This window comes from Prunus dulcis, chromosome 8 (genome assembly GCF_902201215.1).
Source record: "Prunus dulcis chromosome 8, ALMONDv2, whole genome shotgun sequence".
Classification (NCBI taxonomy): domain Eukaryota; kingdom Viridiplantae; phylum Streptophyta; class Magnoliopsida; order Rosales; family Rosaceae; genus Prunus; species Prunus dulcis.
This window is the reverse complement of record NC_047657.1, coordinates 670,464-687,953: the sequence shown is the minus strand read 5'-3', so window position 1 is coordinate 687,953 and position 17,490 is coordinate 670,464. Positions and strand designations below refer to the sequence as shown.

The following is a 17,490-nucleotide window of genomic DNA, read 5'->3' as shown; positions in this document are numbered from 1 at the left end:
GAGGATCAAGAAAAAACTGCCTTCCGCACTCCAAAAGGAATATATTGCTACACTGTGATGCCTTTTGGGTTGAAAAATGCTGGGGCAACTTTCCAAAGAGCTATGACAACAATTTTCAATGACATGCTTCACAATACTATTGAGTGTTATGTTGATGATTTGGTGGTTAAAACCAGGAAAAGGGAACATCATTTGAGTGACTTAAAACGAGTTTTTGATAGACTCCGAAAACACCAGCTGAAAATGAACCCTTTGAAGTGTGCATTTGGGGTAACTTCAGGCAAATTCCTTGGCTTCGTTGTCCGACATCGAGGAATTGAAATTGATCCCTCAAAAATCAAGGCAATCCGTGAAATGCCTCCCCCTCGAAATTTAAAGGAGTTGCGAGGGTTGCAAGGGAGACTAGCCTATATACGACGGTTCATCTCAAATCTTTCTGGAAGGTGCCAACCATTCTCGAGGCTCATGAGGAAGGATGTTCCGTTTGTATGGGATCAAGCATGTCAAATGCCTTGGAAAGCATTAAACAATACCTATTAAATCCGCCAGTTCTTATGGCACCAATTAAAGGGAAGCCCTTAATCTTGTATATTGCAGCGTTAGAACGCTCATTGGGGGCATTGCTCGCTCAACACAATGATGATGGAAAGGAAAATGCACTCTACTACTTGAGTAGAACACTCGTAGGGGCAGAACAAAATTACACCCCTATTGAAAAGGTCTGCCTTGCATTAGTGTTTGCTGTCCAGAAACTACGACACTACATCCTCTCTCATAGAGTCATCTTGATTTCCAAGGCAGATCCACTCCGATATTTAATGTCCAAGCCTGTGCTCTTTGGGCGAATAGCCAAGTGGTCACTCCTCCTCTCTGAGTTTGAGATAAAATTTGTGCCACAAAAGGCGATCAAAGGGCAAGCTCTTGCTGATTTCTTGGCTGCTCATCCTACTCCCGACAACATGGAGTTACCTGCAGATTTGCCTGATGAGGAGGTGTTCACAATAGAAGCACTTACATGGCAACTATATTTTGATGGGGCAGCAAGAAGAAACGAAGCTGGGGCAGGATTAGTATTCATCACGCCGTCTGGGGGCTTAATCCCATACTCATTCTCCTTACTAGCTTTATGTTCGAATAATGTGGCAGAATACGAGGCACTCATCATTGGCCTTGAAATTGCCCTCGAGATGCATATTGATTGTTTGCAAGCATATGGTGATTCACAGTTGGCCGTCAGACAGTTGAATGGTCAATATGCAGTTAGAAATGCTACTCTCGTCCCATACCATGAAAGGGCGAAGTATCTCATCTCACAGTTTCAAGACATTCATGTTAGTCACATCCCGAGGTCGGAAAACGATAAAGCTGATGCACTAGCTAATTTGGCTGCATCGTTAACACTACCTAGCGAAAGGGATATCCAAGTCACCGTTGGGGAACGTTATTTACTATCCCCAGCTATAGAGAGAATTGAAGAAGTTGTGGATTCAAACGTTATTACGCCCTCCGAATGTGAGGAGGAACCGGATGATCTTGATTGGCGCCATCCCATAATCGAGTATCTACTACTTGGCAAGTTGCCAAATGACTCAAGGAAAAAGGCTGAAGTCCGACGCAGAGCCACTCGATTTCTGTACTTAAATGATACCTTGTACAAAAGATCATTTGATGGTATGTTGTTAAGGTGTCTGTCAAATCAAGATGCAACTAAGGCCCTTCATGATACTCATGCTAGCACTTATGGTGCTCATCAAGCTGGTCCAAAACTTTCAAACCAACTGAAGAGATTGGGTTATTACTGGCCAACAATGGTCCGAGACTCAATAAAGTTTGCAACCACATGTAAAGATTGCCAATTACATGGAGACTTTATTCACCAACCTCCCCAACAATTGCATCCGACAACCTTGTCTTGGCCATTTGAAGCTTGGGGATTAGATGTTATTGGCATGATAAAGCCTAAGTAATCACGTCAACATCAATACATCTTGGCCGCGACTGATTACTTCTCTAAATGGGCTGAAGCAATTCCTTTAAAGGAGGGACGAGCAGACGATGTTACAAACTTCATAAGGAACCACATCATCTACCGTTATGGGGTTCCATCGAAGATTATATCTGACAATGCATTGTATTTCAAATGCAAGTCCATGACCAAGTTGTGTGAGAAGTATAAGTTTCAACACTCGTTCTCCGCGAGTTACAATCCGTCGTCAAATGGTCAAGCTGAAGCTTTCAATAAAGTATTGTGCAATATCCTAAAGAAGATGGTCTCAGGAAACAAAAGAGATTGGCATGAACGCCTCCCTGAAGCATTATGGGCTTACAGGACGACCATACTCAACTCAACAGGATGTACACCGTACAATTTGGTGTTTGGTTCCAAGGCTGTTCTACCGTTAGAAGTCCAATTGCCATCATTAAGGGTAGCATTACAGCTAACAAACCCCGACGAGGACGCAAATGTGAGACTGGCAGAACTGGAAGCTCTCGATGAGAAAAGATTGGCGGCTCAACAAAGGCTCGAAATATATCAAGCTCAGGTGGCAGGGGCATTCAACAGAAAAGTTAAGTTCAGATCTTTCTCAATTGGAGACTTGGTTTTAACTGTCCGAAGACCCTTCGTCATTACTAGGAAAATGCATGGTAAATTTGAACCCAAGTGGGAGGGGCCCTATGTCATTACTAAGGTTTTCTCCAAGGGTGCCTACGAGTTGTCAAACTCCGAAGGCAAGTGCATATATCCTTGTGTGAACGGGAAGTTCGTCAAGAAGTTTTACGCCTGATGTTCCCAAAAAAAAAAAAAAAAAAAAAAAAAAAAAAAAAAAAACCCGTTGGACTGAAAACCCAAAAGGGCTGTTCAAGCAAAAGTTAGGGTAAATTAAAAAATGCTCGTTGGGCTGAAAACCCGAAAGGGCGGCCCAAACAAAAATTAGAGCACCTAAAAAAAAAAAATGGCTTTGTGGGTTTGAAAACCCGAAAGGGCGGCCCAAGCAAAGAACTACGGTTGACTTGATCCCTAAAAAAGGGGTACGTAGGCAGTCTAGTCTCTAAAAAGCTAGATTCAGTCACAAGACCCAAAATTCCCCTTCATTACCTCAATTCAATGAGGGTGAACTACGTTCGGCTTGATCCCTCCACAGGGTACGTAGGCAAGCTAGCCCAAAAGCTAGATGCAGCCGTAAACTATCATGAATTCATTCTTGTCCACCGATGGTGTTAGCATGTGGTTAAACTGTTGTATACTACGCAAAAAAAAAACTCCAACTTCGCACGAGTGTAAACTGTGAAATAGAAAAGCAAAATCCGACAAAATCTTTATTCTGAAAATTGTTCTTGGTGGAAAAACTACATTACAAGAGCAAAAGAATACTGAAGCAAAGGCCTACCTACAAATTCTTGGTGGATAAATCATACCACAAGAACATTTATTGAAGGGAAAAATCATGCTAAACAAAAAAAATTTAATAATGATAGTAGGCTCATCACTTAGAGCTCGCTACAAGAAGAAAACAGGGCATTGATTAGGCGGTGGATCTCTTGCTCTTGAGCCTTCATTGGCAGTCGAGTGCTCCCGATCTGGGGAAGTAGATCTTCTTTAGCATCAATTCTGGATTGTTGAAGCTGTATTGCTTTTTCATTCTGATGCTCCAAAGAAATCTCAAAGTTCATCTTTTGCATATTAAGGGAAGTTTTCTTAGCTTCATGCTCTTCCCGCATCTGGCGAACTCTCTCTTCTGCTTCCCTGATGGTAACTTCCTTGACATCCAAGTCTTCAATCTCTTTAGCAACCTCTGTAAGTTCTGCCTCAAGAGCCAGCTTGGTGTTTAAACATTCCTCGTGTTGGCGGATCAAATCATGAATCACATCAATATTCACATCTCCTAAGGCTTCAATATAGGCACTGCTCTTGGAATGTCGCCTAGCAAGCTCAAAAATCCAATCCACAAGCTGGGCAAACTGTTTAAATGCAGTTTCACCACACCCAAGAATGTCAACGGTTGACCCCAAAAGTCGAAGGGCCTTGGTGATCTCAGAATGGTGCATATGAAGTTGAGCAGGAGTCTCTGAGGAGTAAAGTCTGCTAAAGATACCTTCAATTTCTCTACTGATAAACTCCCGCCTATTCTGGTTTTCCCCATTCCCAAAAATCTGATGAACAAAGTTCGCAACTGATACCAAATTTTGGAGGGGGCGCACAACTGCTATAGGCCCAACACTTTCAGGAAACTGATCATCAGCTGGGCTATTCTGAACTTGTTGAAATTCAGACACTTCAGCTAGGAAGTCTGACCCACTACCACCCACGCTGGAGTTAGCACTCTCATGATGAATATTTTCCTCTTCACCTGAAGAAATGACTTCAAAGGCTGGGTTATCCACGTTAATAGGCTCCATTTCGCGAGGAAAAGGGATGTCGTCAAATCTCATTTCCCCCTGCACCAGATTAGAACTCTCTTCATCAAGAACATGGCTAGAGCTTCCATCCTCAACCTTGTTGTGATCTGCATGTCGCGCCCGTTTGTGGTGTGAGTCTCGATTAATCCTTTGGGATTGGTGCATCACGTGATTAACCCCTGAGAAATGTTCCCCTTTAGCATTGTGAATTCTCTTTTTGTGTCCTCTGCTCGAAGAAGCACCACGAAGAGGTGAAGATGAATTAAAGCCGCTTTTGCTCATGCCGGTCGAAATACTTTTCAAATTATTAGTCACAAAGACGTGGTCCCTCCTTGGGACATGCCTGTTTACCACTGAGAAAATTTTTGACACAGAAAAGCCCATATAAGGTGCACATGCAGTCATCCACCATCTACAATACCACCAAGAGCATTCCCCAATGCGGGTGGAGCACGGAATATAGAAACGCGCTGTGGTATCTTTACGCAGAAGGACTGCTTGGGCTCTCGCCAACTTCTCAATCCCACATCGCTGCCTCTCACATACACTAAATAAAAGTTTGTTCTCCGGAACTCCTTGATCAAAGCCAAACTGGCGAGCAAATCTATTTGGATAGTAAGGCTCCAACCAAAGATCGCCACCTAACCTTACAGGAAACAGTGCAGAGCGCATACAAACCAAGAATTCAAAGGCATCGTCCGCAAGGCTCTCTGTGTCTAAAAGAATGCAATCTTCTTGTGCAAGGAAGACACTAGGACGATAAACCATAAACTCACTCCTGAAGATGATTCTAGCTTGATTAGAGCTGACATATTTGGCTTCAATCTGACTATACCTCGCTAGAAGAGGGTAATGTGCTGGAAAATCATTGTCACTCCGACGGTCTGATCGAACTTCTTGACGAACTTCCCGTTTTAAGTCACTCAAATGATGTTCCCTTTTCCTGGTTTTAACCACCAAATCATCAACATAACACTCAATAGAATTGTGAAGCATGTCATTGAAAATTGTTGTCATAGCTCTTTGGTAAGTTGCCCCAGCATTTTTCAACCCAAAAGGCATTACGGTGTAGCAATATATTCCTTTTGGAGTGCGGAAGGCAGTTTTTTCTTGATCCTCTGGAGCCATTTTTATTTGGTTGTACCCTGAGAATCCATCCATGAACGATAGAGCACCAAAACCGGTTGTTGCATCCACCAATAATTCTGTGATTGGGAGCGGAAACTCATCTTTTGGGCATGCGTCATTGACATCTCTATAGTCCACGCATATACGCAGTGCCCCATTCTTTTTTTTAAGGACTGGAACAATATTGGACAACCAAGTGGGATATTGGACTTCTCGAATAAAACCGGCAGCAATAAGCTTGTCAATCTCAACTTCTATTTGGATTGTTAGCTCTGGCCGAAAACGGCGTGGCGCTTGCTTTACCCATCGAGCCTCATTAGGTATCCCAAGTTTGTGAACTGCAACGTTTGGGTCTAACCCTGGCATGTCTTGATAACTCCATGCAAATACGTCTCGGTACTCTTGCAACAGTTGTGTGTATTCTTCTTACAAAATATTGGATACAAAATCCATCATGGGTGTGTAACCCTCAATCAAATACCCTGAATGGTATATCCATTTTTGGGCATAAAACTCATTCAGTGAGTTCTCAAGAGCACAAATCCAATTTGGGTACATAAAAATCAGCAAATAAAAATCAGCTGTGTGCACAAAAAAAAAGGAACAAAGCTTGAAAAGAGAGGCCACGTTTGTACAGTCTATCCTTTGAATTCTTCATCTGGTTGCGCAGCAAACCAAAAGCAAAAAAAAAAAAGAGCTAAAAAAGAGAGGAGAGGAATTGGCTTGGTGTTATGTATGGCAGTAACAAAAGAAAAGGGAGAAGGCTTCCACTGAAAAGAAAACAAACGGAAGAAGAGTAAAAAAAAAAGGAAAGTGGCGTCAGCCACTTAGTTTCAAAAGAAAGAAGAAATTCAAAGAAGAAAAAAAAAGAAGAGAGTGGCTGAGTTGGAAGAAAAGCAAAACAAAGGGAACAAGGACCATGGGTTTGCAGAGAAAAAAAGAGGAAAAGGACAAAAAGAATCTGAAACCTTTTGATGTATTGCAGCAGTTTTCTTTTTCTGGCTCTCTCTTTTTGTTTGCAAAGGCTGTATACACATTGTGACTTCGTGTATTTTTTTTAAAGACTGAACAGTAACAGTGTTTGCTTTTAATTCGAACTGAGCACAAGTATTCCAGATAAAGATGAGATTGCAAGGTCTGATTTTACTTGGAAACAAACTCTGAGAAGAGTTGGATAACTAGTCGCCTGCTGGGCCAAAGTTTTTTTTGGGGCTCTATGCTCATGGGCTGTCAGAGAATAATTATCCATTGACTCTCAGAAGCCCAAATAATTACCCATTAATTTCTAAAATTTCGAACTACGTTGGTTTGATCCCTTTAAAAGGGTACGTAGGCAATCTAGAGATTCAATCTAGATGCAACCATCCCAAACATATTTTCATATCGAATCCCTGGTTTATTCAACTAAATTCACTCAAACTCCTCAATCAAACCCATTCAAATTCTTCGTTTTGTGATGAGTCATTTATTCATCATGAATCTTGGAACTACGTCGGTTTGATCCCGTCAAGGGTACGTAGGCAGTCTAACATCCCAATAGACGCAACCGCAATCAAATTTAAATATCTGGTTTATTTTAACCAAATTTTGCCAAAAAAAAAACTTTCCCAAACGCAATTGTCAATGTTTAGGAAAAATTAATGGCATAATTAAAATTACTCATTATTTTTCTTGGACATTGACAACAACGAAAGTGGTACAAAACCATCCAATTTTCCATGGGTCATCTACCCATGAAAACTCTAATGAGATTAAGTCCAAGTCTCTCAAACAGAAATTCTCAATTAGTGGGCCACACTTACCCGTTGATTTCCAAATTTCGAACTACGTTGGTTTGATCCCTTTAAAAGGGTACGTAGGCAATCTAGAGATTCAATCTAGATGCAACCATCCCAAATATATTTCCATATCGAATCCCTGGTTTAATCAGCTAAATTCACTCAAACTCCTCAATCAAACCCATTCAAATTCTTCGTTTTGTGATGAATCATTTATTCATCATGAATCTTTGAACTACGAGTGGCTTGATTCCCACTGTACAAACGTGGCCTCTCTTTTCAAGCTTTGTTCCTCTTTTTTTTGTGCACACAGCTGATTTTTATTTGCTGATTTTTATGTACCCAAATTGGATTTGTGCTCTTGAGGACTCACTGAATGAGTTTTATGCCCAAAAATGGATATACCATTCAGGGTATTTGATTGAGGGTTACACACCCATGATGGATTTTGTATCCAATATTTTGTATCCATTTCAAAGGATTTTCTTTTGCTCGGCAGAACTTTGTTAAACAGAAATCCTCTCATGGATTTGTTGTTCATCATTTAAGGGTTGCCACCCAATATGGATTCATCATCCAAGAGAATGATTTTAGGGTTGCCACCCAACAAGAATTAATTGACAGGATCCATCTACCTGTGAAAATGTCTCCTCTTGTATTTGTGCTCCTGCAATTTTCCTTCTGCAACAATTTTCTTCTTCTGTCGTCTTCTCCTTCTTTTCTGTCCTCTTTCTCTTCTTTTTTTTTTATTTCTCTTTAATGCAGAATATTTATATTAAAAATTGAATAACCAACTCCCCCAAAAATAGGAGCCACTCAACCCACTTAAACATTTTCATTGGTTTAGACCCCCACCTTTTTCCAAACTTCCCCCCACCTTTTTCCAAACTTCCCCCCACGTTCCAATTTTGTGATTTTTTTTATTCCAACAGCTTAATCTCATCAACTTCATCACGGACAGCGGCTATGGAGTATGCTTCGTTCTCGAGAATGTCCATAATTTTGCCAACCAAGAGAGCTGTTGGAGCTGAGTCCATATGGATTCACCTCTTACGCAACCCTAATTGACAGAATTTCCAAAGTATTGCTCTCACATACATGCATATGTTTTAAGATCAAAACAAAATATGAAAATGGTGCATATATAAGCAATCAACATGTGCAAAATGGAGCAGTTTTATTTTATGCAAATCCTAACTTAACTTGAATTGCATGCTTTATCAATTACAGAGTAAAATTCTTGGACCATGAATCTAAACCGATGAACAAAAACATACCAAGTCTTGGATAGATCTGATCTGATGGGATAGGAAAGCTCATAAAAGAAATGCAATGATTTGCTTCAATTCTGTGAAGAACAGGACTCTCTCCTCTGTCAATGAGCTCTAATAGCAAACCCAGTGAGATAAGTGGACAAGGTTTAAGAAAGAAAATGGAGGGGTACGTGGGAACACTTAGACCATGAAAGGACACAACAGGGTAAGAAAATGGGCATCAGTCAATGGTTTCTTTATTCTCTTTTCATGCATTGGGTTACCTATTTCCACTTGCACCTGTTGTCCTACTCATCAAGACCAAAAAGATGTCCTGAAAGCCTTTCATCATTATTATTTTTTTGTTCTTTTGTCAAACTAGGTGGGCTAGAAAAGCCTTCTCAAGTGTAACACCCCGACCCCGAATTTTTCCAAATTTAACCCTTATTTAATTTTTTAATTATTTAAGGGTATTTTAGTCATATTTTTAACCGGACAGAGTTTGGGACCGTGACTTGTATTTTTGGATAGGTCGTGCTGAGACGAGTTCATAGACACGTAGTGGGCTCGAATCGGAGTTGTAACGAGAGAGATATGGTCAAAAGAAACCCAGTGGCACAATCGTAAATATTTCGAAATGGGATATTTTATAAAAATCTGGTTTTCTCTCTCTCTCTCTCTCTCTCTCTCTCTCTCGCGACTTCTCTCTCTCTCCCGTCGGCTCTCTCTCTCTCTCTCTCCTCGTATCTCCGGCCACCGGCCGCGGCTGCGGTCGGGACCGGTGCCAAAAGAACCGGCTCGGCCTCGGCGTCACGACCCAGCCCTCCCCGGACATCGGCCGCCGCTCCAGCCGCCGGAAAATGGCGATTTTCGCCTGGAACTTCGCCGGCTCCGATCTCCCTCCTCCGGCCGCCATTTCTGGCGATCAAGGTATGGAAATTCATCCCCTCTGCATGTTCTAGCTGCTGGTTGGGTAGGAATTGATCGATTTGTAGCGTAGACAATTCGAATTTCGAATTGAAATTTGGCCGAACTTCAGCCGCCGTGATCAGCCATTTTCGGCCACTTTTTGGGGGTTGTCCAAGAACAAAAGTGACTCCAAATAGGGTGTTTTACCTAGGGTAGGAGTTTGGAGTCTCGGTTTCAAGATTTTTGGACGGACCGTAATCGCTTTGGACACCCGGTCTGCCCGCGTGTGTGGCGGCGCGTGGGTGAGGGTGGTGGCGTGTCTCTGGGCAGTTTTGAGGTCCTCGTGCCGTCACGAGCGCGTAGGATTTCGCGGATCTCAATTCGGACGTCGTTTGACTATCGAACGGATATCGCCTATCGGGCGTTATCCGGGTTCGATAGGTTGGGACCGTCGGATGGTCCCCAATTTAATATATGTTAATCTGGGTAATTCTAGGATCGTGTAGGAATTCACGGATTGTGAATCGGAGCCCCGGATGTTCCGATTTAATAATTTAAAGTTTATATTTTATATTACCGTTAGATCGTGCGATCGTGAGCGATCCGACCGTCCGATCTGAACCAAACTTGCAGGACAAGTGTCCTATACCTTATAGAACCCATAGGAACTTTCGGATCGGAGTTTGAAGGTCGTGGTCCCCGTGGGCCCGTTTGACCAGGGTTAGGGTAGTTTGACCCTTGGTTGACCGTGAGTCTACCGGGGTAATCTCACCTTCCTAGGTGGATTATCTGGTGCTCGACTATTGTTGGGGTTTACGCAATATTAGAATATTTGTTTATATAATTAAAATTATGTATGTTTGTACGAGGGTGCAAAAGAGTCTGGAATATCAGTTTGGAGTGCTATACGCACTAACTTAAGTACCTCCCCGGATTTTGGATTCATTACGAGTACCACCAAGTGAAAGTCAGGTCTCACGTGGCGTAGGATATCCGGCGTTGAGACAGGCCCCATACGTGGCGTTGGTTGTATCGGCGTATGGGGAGATTGTGAGATTTTGTGTTGAGGTCGGACGTGGCGTAGGTTATCCGGCTTGTGGACAGACCCCATACGTGGCGTTGGTTGTACCAGCGTATGGGGAGATTTGTGATATAATGTTCAGGTCTCACGTGGCGTAGGTTATCCGGCGTTGAGACAGACCCCATACGTGGCGTTGGTTGTACCGGCGTATGGGGAGATATTATGATAGTATGGCATGGTCGCACGTGGCGTAGGTTATCCGGCGTGTTGACAGACCCCATACGTGGCGTTGGTTGTACCGGCGTATGGGGAGATTATGTGAATTACAGAGAGATGAAATGAGGTATCGCCTAAGTATGGAACTGGGATGTATGGAAGAACTACGTGTGGCTTGATCCCTCGGTGAGGGGACGTAGGCAGCCTAAGGTTGTTAGGTGCAGCCGCAGACTATTATTAGTCATAAAGGGGTATTTGATTTGTTGGGTAGTTGTTTAAGATTTATTGGAAGGTCGAAGGCCATTTGTGTGTATTGCATGAAATTATATTGTGCATGCTGCCAGTTGGGAATATAAATTGTGTTTTTATGCAGGTATAAATTTTGGGGAAATGTCCAATTTATAGGGGAGACTTTGCCGAAATTTCGGCAGAAAGTCTCGGTCTTTAGTAAGTGGGCCCGGCATCGGGGTGATGTCAGGAATTCTAAAGGGTTCGTCTCGAATTTTGGGGAAAATTCGGGGCGGGTCCTTTCATTAAGTCTACGTATGAGTATGACTATGTGAGAGAGAAATAATTTCAGAGTATCTCCGTTCAAAATCATCTTGTTAACTTGTTTTTTCATTGATTTCCTATCTATATTAGCCAAAATAGAGCAGCACACATGCTGTTGCTAGATTAGCTTTATCTTGTTTGGATGGATGATGGAGGATTTGCCTTAACCTCTTCTGGGGATTGTTAAAAGTATGTGTGGAAAATGATGGGGAGAATATGTTTTCTAATTATATCTTCTTTACAAGATTACAAAGGTATATATGCATAAGTTGGGGAAGGCTAATATCCACTGGCCGGGTTAAGAACCATTGGCCAGTCTAAGAGCTGTTGGCCAACACGCCACAACCTTAATTTTCGTGATTTAATCCCTAATTATAGGGAAACTCTAATTACAGGTAACAAGATCAAGTCACCCTAAATTAAGGGAAACAAACGTGTAAATGGGACAACCACCAATAGCTAATCACGGCTAGCAGCCACCCATCCACCAATACTTCCAATAGTATGTATGTAATCCATTGTTTGGCAACTTAAGCACAGAACTTATTAAATGATACGCAAAAAAAAAAAAATATTTTGGAAACCGGGGATCGAGATTCCTAATTTTGATTTGGGAGTTTTAGTAATATACTCAAAATAGTAGCTGAAATTGTAAAAAAAACACACCACATGGAATGCACTTTAAAAACATACCCAAAAACTATTTAATACATAAGAAATGAGTGTGGAAGCTCCTATAAATTACATATCTACCATTGATTAACTTAAATTCAAAAAAGACCCAAAACAAGCCCAGCCCAATCTTTTTTAAAAACCCAAACTTAAAAAAAAAAAAAAAAAAACCAAAAAATCAAGGAGCTGTCCTTAAGACCCTTCTCCACCGAACCTCCGTACACTGTTAATACCATGTCATAGAAGTATATTGTTAATACTATTTCATAAAAGTACATTGTTAATACCATTTCATACAAAAAATTAGAAAAAACCCAAAAAGGCCTAGCAAGACATCAGATATCCTTTGCAGAAACCATCTCCAATTATCCATAGTCTCACCACATACAATCGCAAATGCAAAAGGAAATACCTCTACGTACACTGTTAATACTATGCCATAGAAGTACATTGTTAACACTATGTCATAGAAGATGTAGTGAGTACTAAATTCTCCACAAGCTCTGATTACAACCCAATAAAACAACATCCAAACTTACACAACTACAGAGAGAGATCTTATGAGAAGGGTAACTGGCAAATGGTAAGGATAATTGGCAAATGGTACAGAGAGGGATCTTATGAGAGGGAAAATGCACTGTGTTTGTTGCAGGAAAAAAAAACATAGAAAAAGAAAGAATCAACAATCTGCATGAAGAAGAAAGGCCTTCATTGATCTATTATCAAATTTACAATCACATAATTATATAAACCAAAAGAGAGCCTTTAAGAAGCTCAACAGATTTATATCTCATCAATAACCAATCCTTTTAACCAAACAGTGTAAATGCCGCACAGATCCACTCACCCAATGATAAAGAACTAGATCTCTGCTCAACCCCAAAAAATTACAGAAATAAAATAAGATTAATGTTGCTTAATTAATCGAAAAATCAAAAATTAAGCATAAACAATGGGAAATGAAAAGTGTCCATTTTAATTTTTATCGAGAAATCCATTGTCATCTGCAACAACTCATCAGATCAAGGCTTCTACTTCTGGCGCTGTGTTGCTTTGTGCTTTTCAATGAAATATGTCCGCGTCTGCACCGGAGAGCTTCGTGAGGCTTCTTCTCTCTCACTGCATTGGCGTGGATTATACATTTGGTTTCTCCATATCTGGCTGCAATTGAGTAATAACCGGTGAGAGAGAGAGATATATATATATATATATATCTATATATACTCGATGCTTAAGATATTGACAGAACATGGAGTGTGATTTTTTTGCTGTTATTAATTTGATCTAATCTTCAACCCAACCAGTGATTATAATATGCAATTCAAAAAGTTGGGAATCTAAGCTGCATAATATTGACTGTCTATACAAAACCTTGTAAATCCATACGGAGCCCAGAGATTTGAACCCCGACATGAAGGTCCAGGGTCTTAAACACACTAAAGGGTAAATCAGGTGAGTAATAATCCAGTTTTGAGTTTTTTTTTTTATATGAATTTCATACTTAAGGGTAAATCACAAAATCTGTATATTAAGTATAAAAAAAAGAAAAAGAAAAAAAGATCAGCTTGCAATAGTAGGGTGTGTTTATGAAGTTTGTTTAATGTAAGGTAGGGTGTGTTTATGAAGTCAATTTCATGTAGGGTATTTCTATGATTCTATTGTTAGAAATGAGTTTCTTTATAGTTATCTATTTTAATTTCCAACAAAAGAGGCGTCATTTCGCAATTTTTATTGAGTATGAATTCACGTTTCACTGGAATTTTTGTTATTTACAAAGTTCGACATACATAAATTCAAATACTGAAATTATTCATTGCCATAAATTTAAGAATTCTTTGCAATTTTCGATTTCTTAATTCAAGAGAGGGTAATGTAATAGAAAATTATGCTTCATCTTATTCATTCATTGAGGTAAAAACAGAAACACACCCAATTTAGACAGAAAGAATGCTACAAAAGGAAGGAATCAACATATAAAGACTAGATCAAGGGAGAAAATCATAGCATATGATGGAGGCAATTAACAGAACTTTCCTAACTGGAAAGTGGAACCAACAACTTTAATTATATATATTTAACCTAACCTAACCTAACCTAAACTTATTTTGCTCCTCAACCCCAAGCTTACTTGAAAGTGCCTCTTATCTCTGTGTTCCTGTTCGATATCCAAAGTTTGAATTGAAGGTTGTAGAGGAGCTGTGCCTTCTTGCCCTCAGCATCATATCTATCCCCTTCCTTCCTATTTGCGATTAACTCTCTCAATTTAAATAGAATTTAAAACTAAAAACTGAAGCTTGAAGCAAAATGAAGACAGGAGCTTGAAAGACCATCCACAAAGGGTTTCGAACCCAACCCAACCCCCCTCTTGACTTACGCTTCGCTTCAAAAGCCCACACCACTGGACTAACACATTACGACCGTGTCGTTTGTATAAACATTAAATTTATTGCCTTTCAATTTGAACAAAATTAAAACTCGCGTGAAACCTATTTTCTTCTATTCTCTGCGCCGTTACCTCTCTTCTTCCATCTCTGCGCCATTTCTTCATATCCTTCTCCTCTCTCTGCCACGCCGACCAGATCTGGCTTTGGCCCGTCTCTAGCTTTGACGAAGCGAGATGGGAGGTGGATTTCGAGTTCTTCATCTGGTGAGACCCTTCCTTTCGTTTTTGCCGGAAGTGCAGAGCGCTGACAGGAAAGTCCCCTTCAGAGAGAAGGTGATATACACCGTCATCTCCCTCTTCATTTTCTTGGTATGCAGCCAGCTCCCTCTGTATGGCATTCACTCCACAACTGGCGCAGATCCCTTCTATTGGATGCGTGTGATTCTCGCTTCCAACCGAGGCACTGTCATGGAGCTTGGGATCACTCCAATTGTCACATCTGGGCTCGTCATGCAACTCCTTGCTGGCTCTAAAATCATTGAAGTCGACAACAATGTACGCGAAGATCGTGCTCTTTTGTAAGTATAATCTCCATCTCTAGGCCTTTATATTTAATTTTTAATTTGGTTTTATCACTCTTGATCTATTCGTTTGAATGCTTGAATTTGCATACTATTGCAGCCAAAAGGGTTTTCATAACTGTCTCAAAATACGGGCTTGAAATCTGGAAACATTAAAAATGGTGTTTTCAGTTTTGGGTTATTATAGAGCCATTTTTGTACTGCCTTCTAAAATTATACATGTTAATTGTGATCACTTGTCTCTAGTTAACTTATTTTGTTTGGAAATTTCTGTTGTTCAGTTCTTTTCTAAGGTAATATTTAGTATTCTCTTTCGTTTGCAACTTGCAACTTGCTTATGCATCTTGCTATTTGTATTCTACGTGATGATTTCCGTTTTTCGTCCCAGGAATGGAGCACAGAAGTTATTGGGCATCCTGATAGCTATTGGTGAGGCAGTTGCGTATGTTCTCTCCGGCATGTATGGTAGTGTTGGGCAACTTGGAGTTGGAAATGCCATTCTCATTATCATTCAGCTCTGCTTTGCCGGTATTATTGTGATATGTTTGGATGAACTGCTTCAGAAGGGATATGGTCTAGGCTCTGGAATTTCTCTTTTCATTGCCACCAATATCTGGTGAGTTTGTAATCCTTTCTTCTGCCTCGTTATGTCAAGCAGTGGGATCTTTTGCATAACAGCTCAATAGTTTACGAGTTCAGCATGTTCAAAATTTTCCAAATTTTGAGTACTTTAAAAGTGATATAATTCTTTATCAGTGAAAACATTATCTGGAAGGCGTTTAGTCCCACCACTATCAACAGTGGGCGGGGAGCTGAATTTGAAGGTGCCGTTATTGCCCTGTTCCATCTTCTGATAACTCGAACAGATAAGGTTCGAGCTCTTCGAGAGGCCTTTTACCGGCAGAATCTTCCAAATGTTACAAATCTGCTTGCGACAGTGTTGATCTTCCTTATAGTAATCTACTTCCAAGGGTTCCGTGTGGTTCTGCCTGTGAGATCAAAAAATGCTCGTGGGCAGCAGGGTTCCTATCCTATCAAGCTGTTCTACACCTCCAACATGCCAATCATTCTGCAGTCTGCACTTGTGTCCAACCTCTACTTCATCTCCCAGGTACTAGAGTTTTTTTATGTTTGTATGGACAGGTTGTGACTGTTTCTTTACTGTGCAGTGTAACAATTTGTTTTTCTTTTTAAATTTTTATGTACAGTTGCTGTACAGGAGGTACAGTGGAAATTTCCTTGTGAATCTTTTGGGTAAGTGGAAGGAGTCTGAATATTCGGGTGGACAATTCATTCCTGTCGGTGGTCTTGCATATTATATCACTGCCCCTTCAAGGTAAATTAGAATACTTTCCCTCTTGAAGATGTTATGTTCTGTGCCTAATAAAGCTTGCATTTTTGTTGGTAAACCTGATAATTATGTGTGCTTCCCTCTCTATTCTTGCTGATGGCTGCTTTAATTGATATGTTGCTATAATGTTTTGCAGCTTAGCTGATATGGCAGCCAATCCTTTCCATGCACTCTTCTATCTTGTGTTCATGCTGTCAGCCTGTGCACTTTTCTCAAAAACATGGATTGAAGTTTCTGGATCCTCTGCCAAAGATGTTGCCAAGCAGCTCAAGGTAAGTTAAAATAGTTTATCTATTCTCTTTTGTTGCAAATGAGGGGGTTAGTGTGGCTCCTACCCATTGTATTCTCATATCTTACGATTTGTTTGACCTTATGGTCTTGAGTTTAGTGGCCAGATCAGACCCATCCCGCTCAAATTATATTCCTACCAAATGCACAATTTATATAAATAGTGCATTTGACTATTTTTATTTATATATTTTTTATGAAGAAAAGTTTAGGGGGAGGGGAGGCTACCCCATCCTAGGGCCAGGGCATACCAATGCCCCTTTGAGGACTGCATTTGACTATTCTTAAATCAGCAGCATTGCGTAATATACACACAGCTATGCATCATGCTAAATTACATCTCCCTTTCTAATTTGCAGGAACAACAAATGGTGATGCCTGGTCATCGTGAATCAAACTTGCAAAAAGAGTTGAACCGATACATTCCCACAGCTGCCGCCTTTGGAGGCATGTGCATTGGTGCTCTGACAGTGTTGGCCGATTTCATGGGTGCAATTGGTTCAGGAACAGGAATTCTGCTTGCAGTCACAATCATCTATCAGTACTTCGAGACATTTGAGAAAGAGAGAGCCAGTGAGCTTGGTTTCTTTGGTTTCTAGGCAATTTGTTGCCAGTAATGTTTGGTCTCCCTGACAATTTTGGTGTGCTGAGAGATGTAAGTAGGTTTTAACAGCGAAGTTCAAGATATTAGGCTAGTCTCTTATCACTCCTTTGAAGAAAATACAAAAGCAATAAACCTCTAAACATAGTGTTATATGTGATCTTTTCCCTTTTGCATTTCCGCCGCTACCATGTTCCATTGTCAAGTATCGTTGGATCTATGTAACACTATCAGGTCCTATGGTAAGGATCTTTATAATTTACTTGTCTGAAATGTTTAAGGACACCTTTGAGAAGGTACTGACTGAATTTTGCTCATGTTCGACTCTTAGAAATTCCCTTGTACTAGCATGTTGTTTC

General features: G+C 40.7%; 1 protein-coding gene and 1 long non-coding RNA gene across 3 annotated transcripts; one reads left to right on the top strand and one right to left on the bottom strand.

Moving 5' to 3' along the window:
* Positions 1 to 12,619: 12,619 nt before the first annotated feature.
* LOC117637384 lies at positions 12,620 to 14,246 on the bottom strand. 2 transcript variants are annotated; one of them, XR_004587176.1, is made up of 2 exons: positions 14,056 to 14,246; positions 12,620 to 13,088 (listed from the first exon to the last, which is right to left on the bottom strand). It is a non-coding gene; the product is annotated as an uncharacterized LOC117637384 (long non-coding RNA). The 2 variants fall into 2 exon arrangements; XR_004587177.1 differs by lacking the exon at positions 14,056 to 14,246 and adding an exon at positions 13,299 to 13,384.
* Positions 14,247 to 14,384: 138 nt separating this feature from the next.
* LOC117637383 (protein transport protein Sec61 subunit alpha-like) lies at positions 14,385 to 17,490 on the top strand. The gene is made up of 6 exons (XM_034372262.1): positions 14,385 to 14,888; positions 15,280 to 15,507; positions 15,648 to 16,002; positions 16,100 to 16,227; positions 16,379 to 16,514; positions 16,890 to 17,490. Exons 1-6 carry the CDS (start codon positions 14,545 to 14,547, stop codon positions 17,127 to 17,129), a joined length of 1,431 nt encoding a protein of 476 aa, XP_034228153.1. The 5' UTR covers positions 14,385 to 14,544; the 3' UTR covers positions 17,130 to 17,490.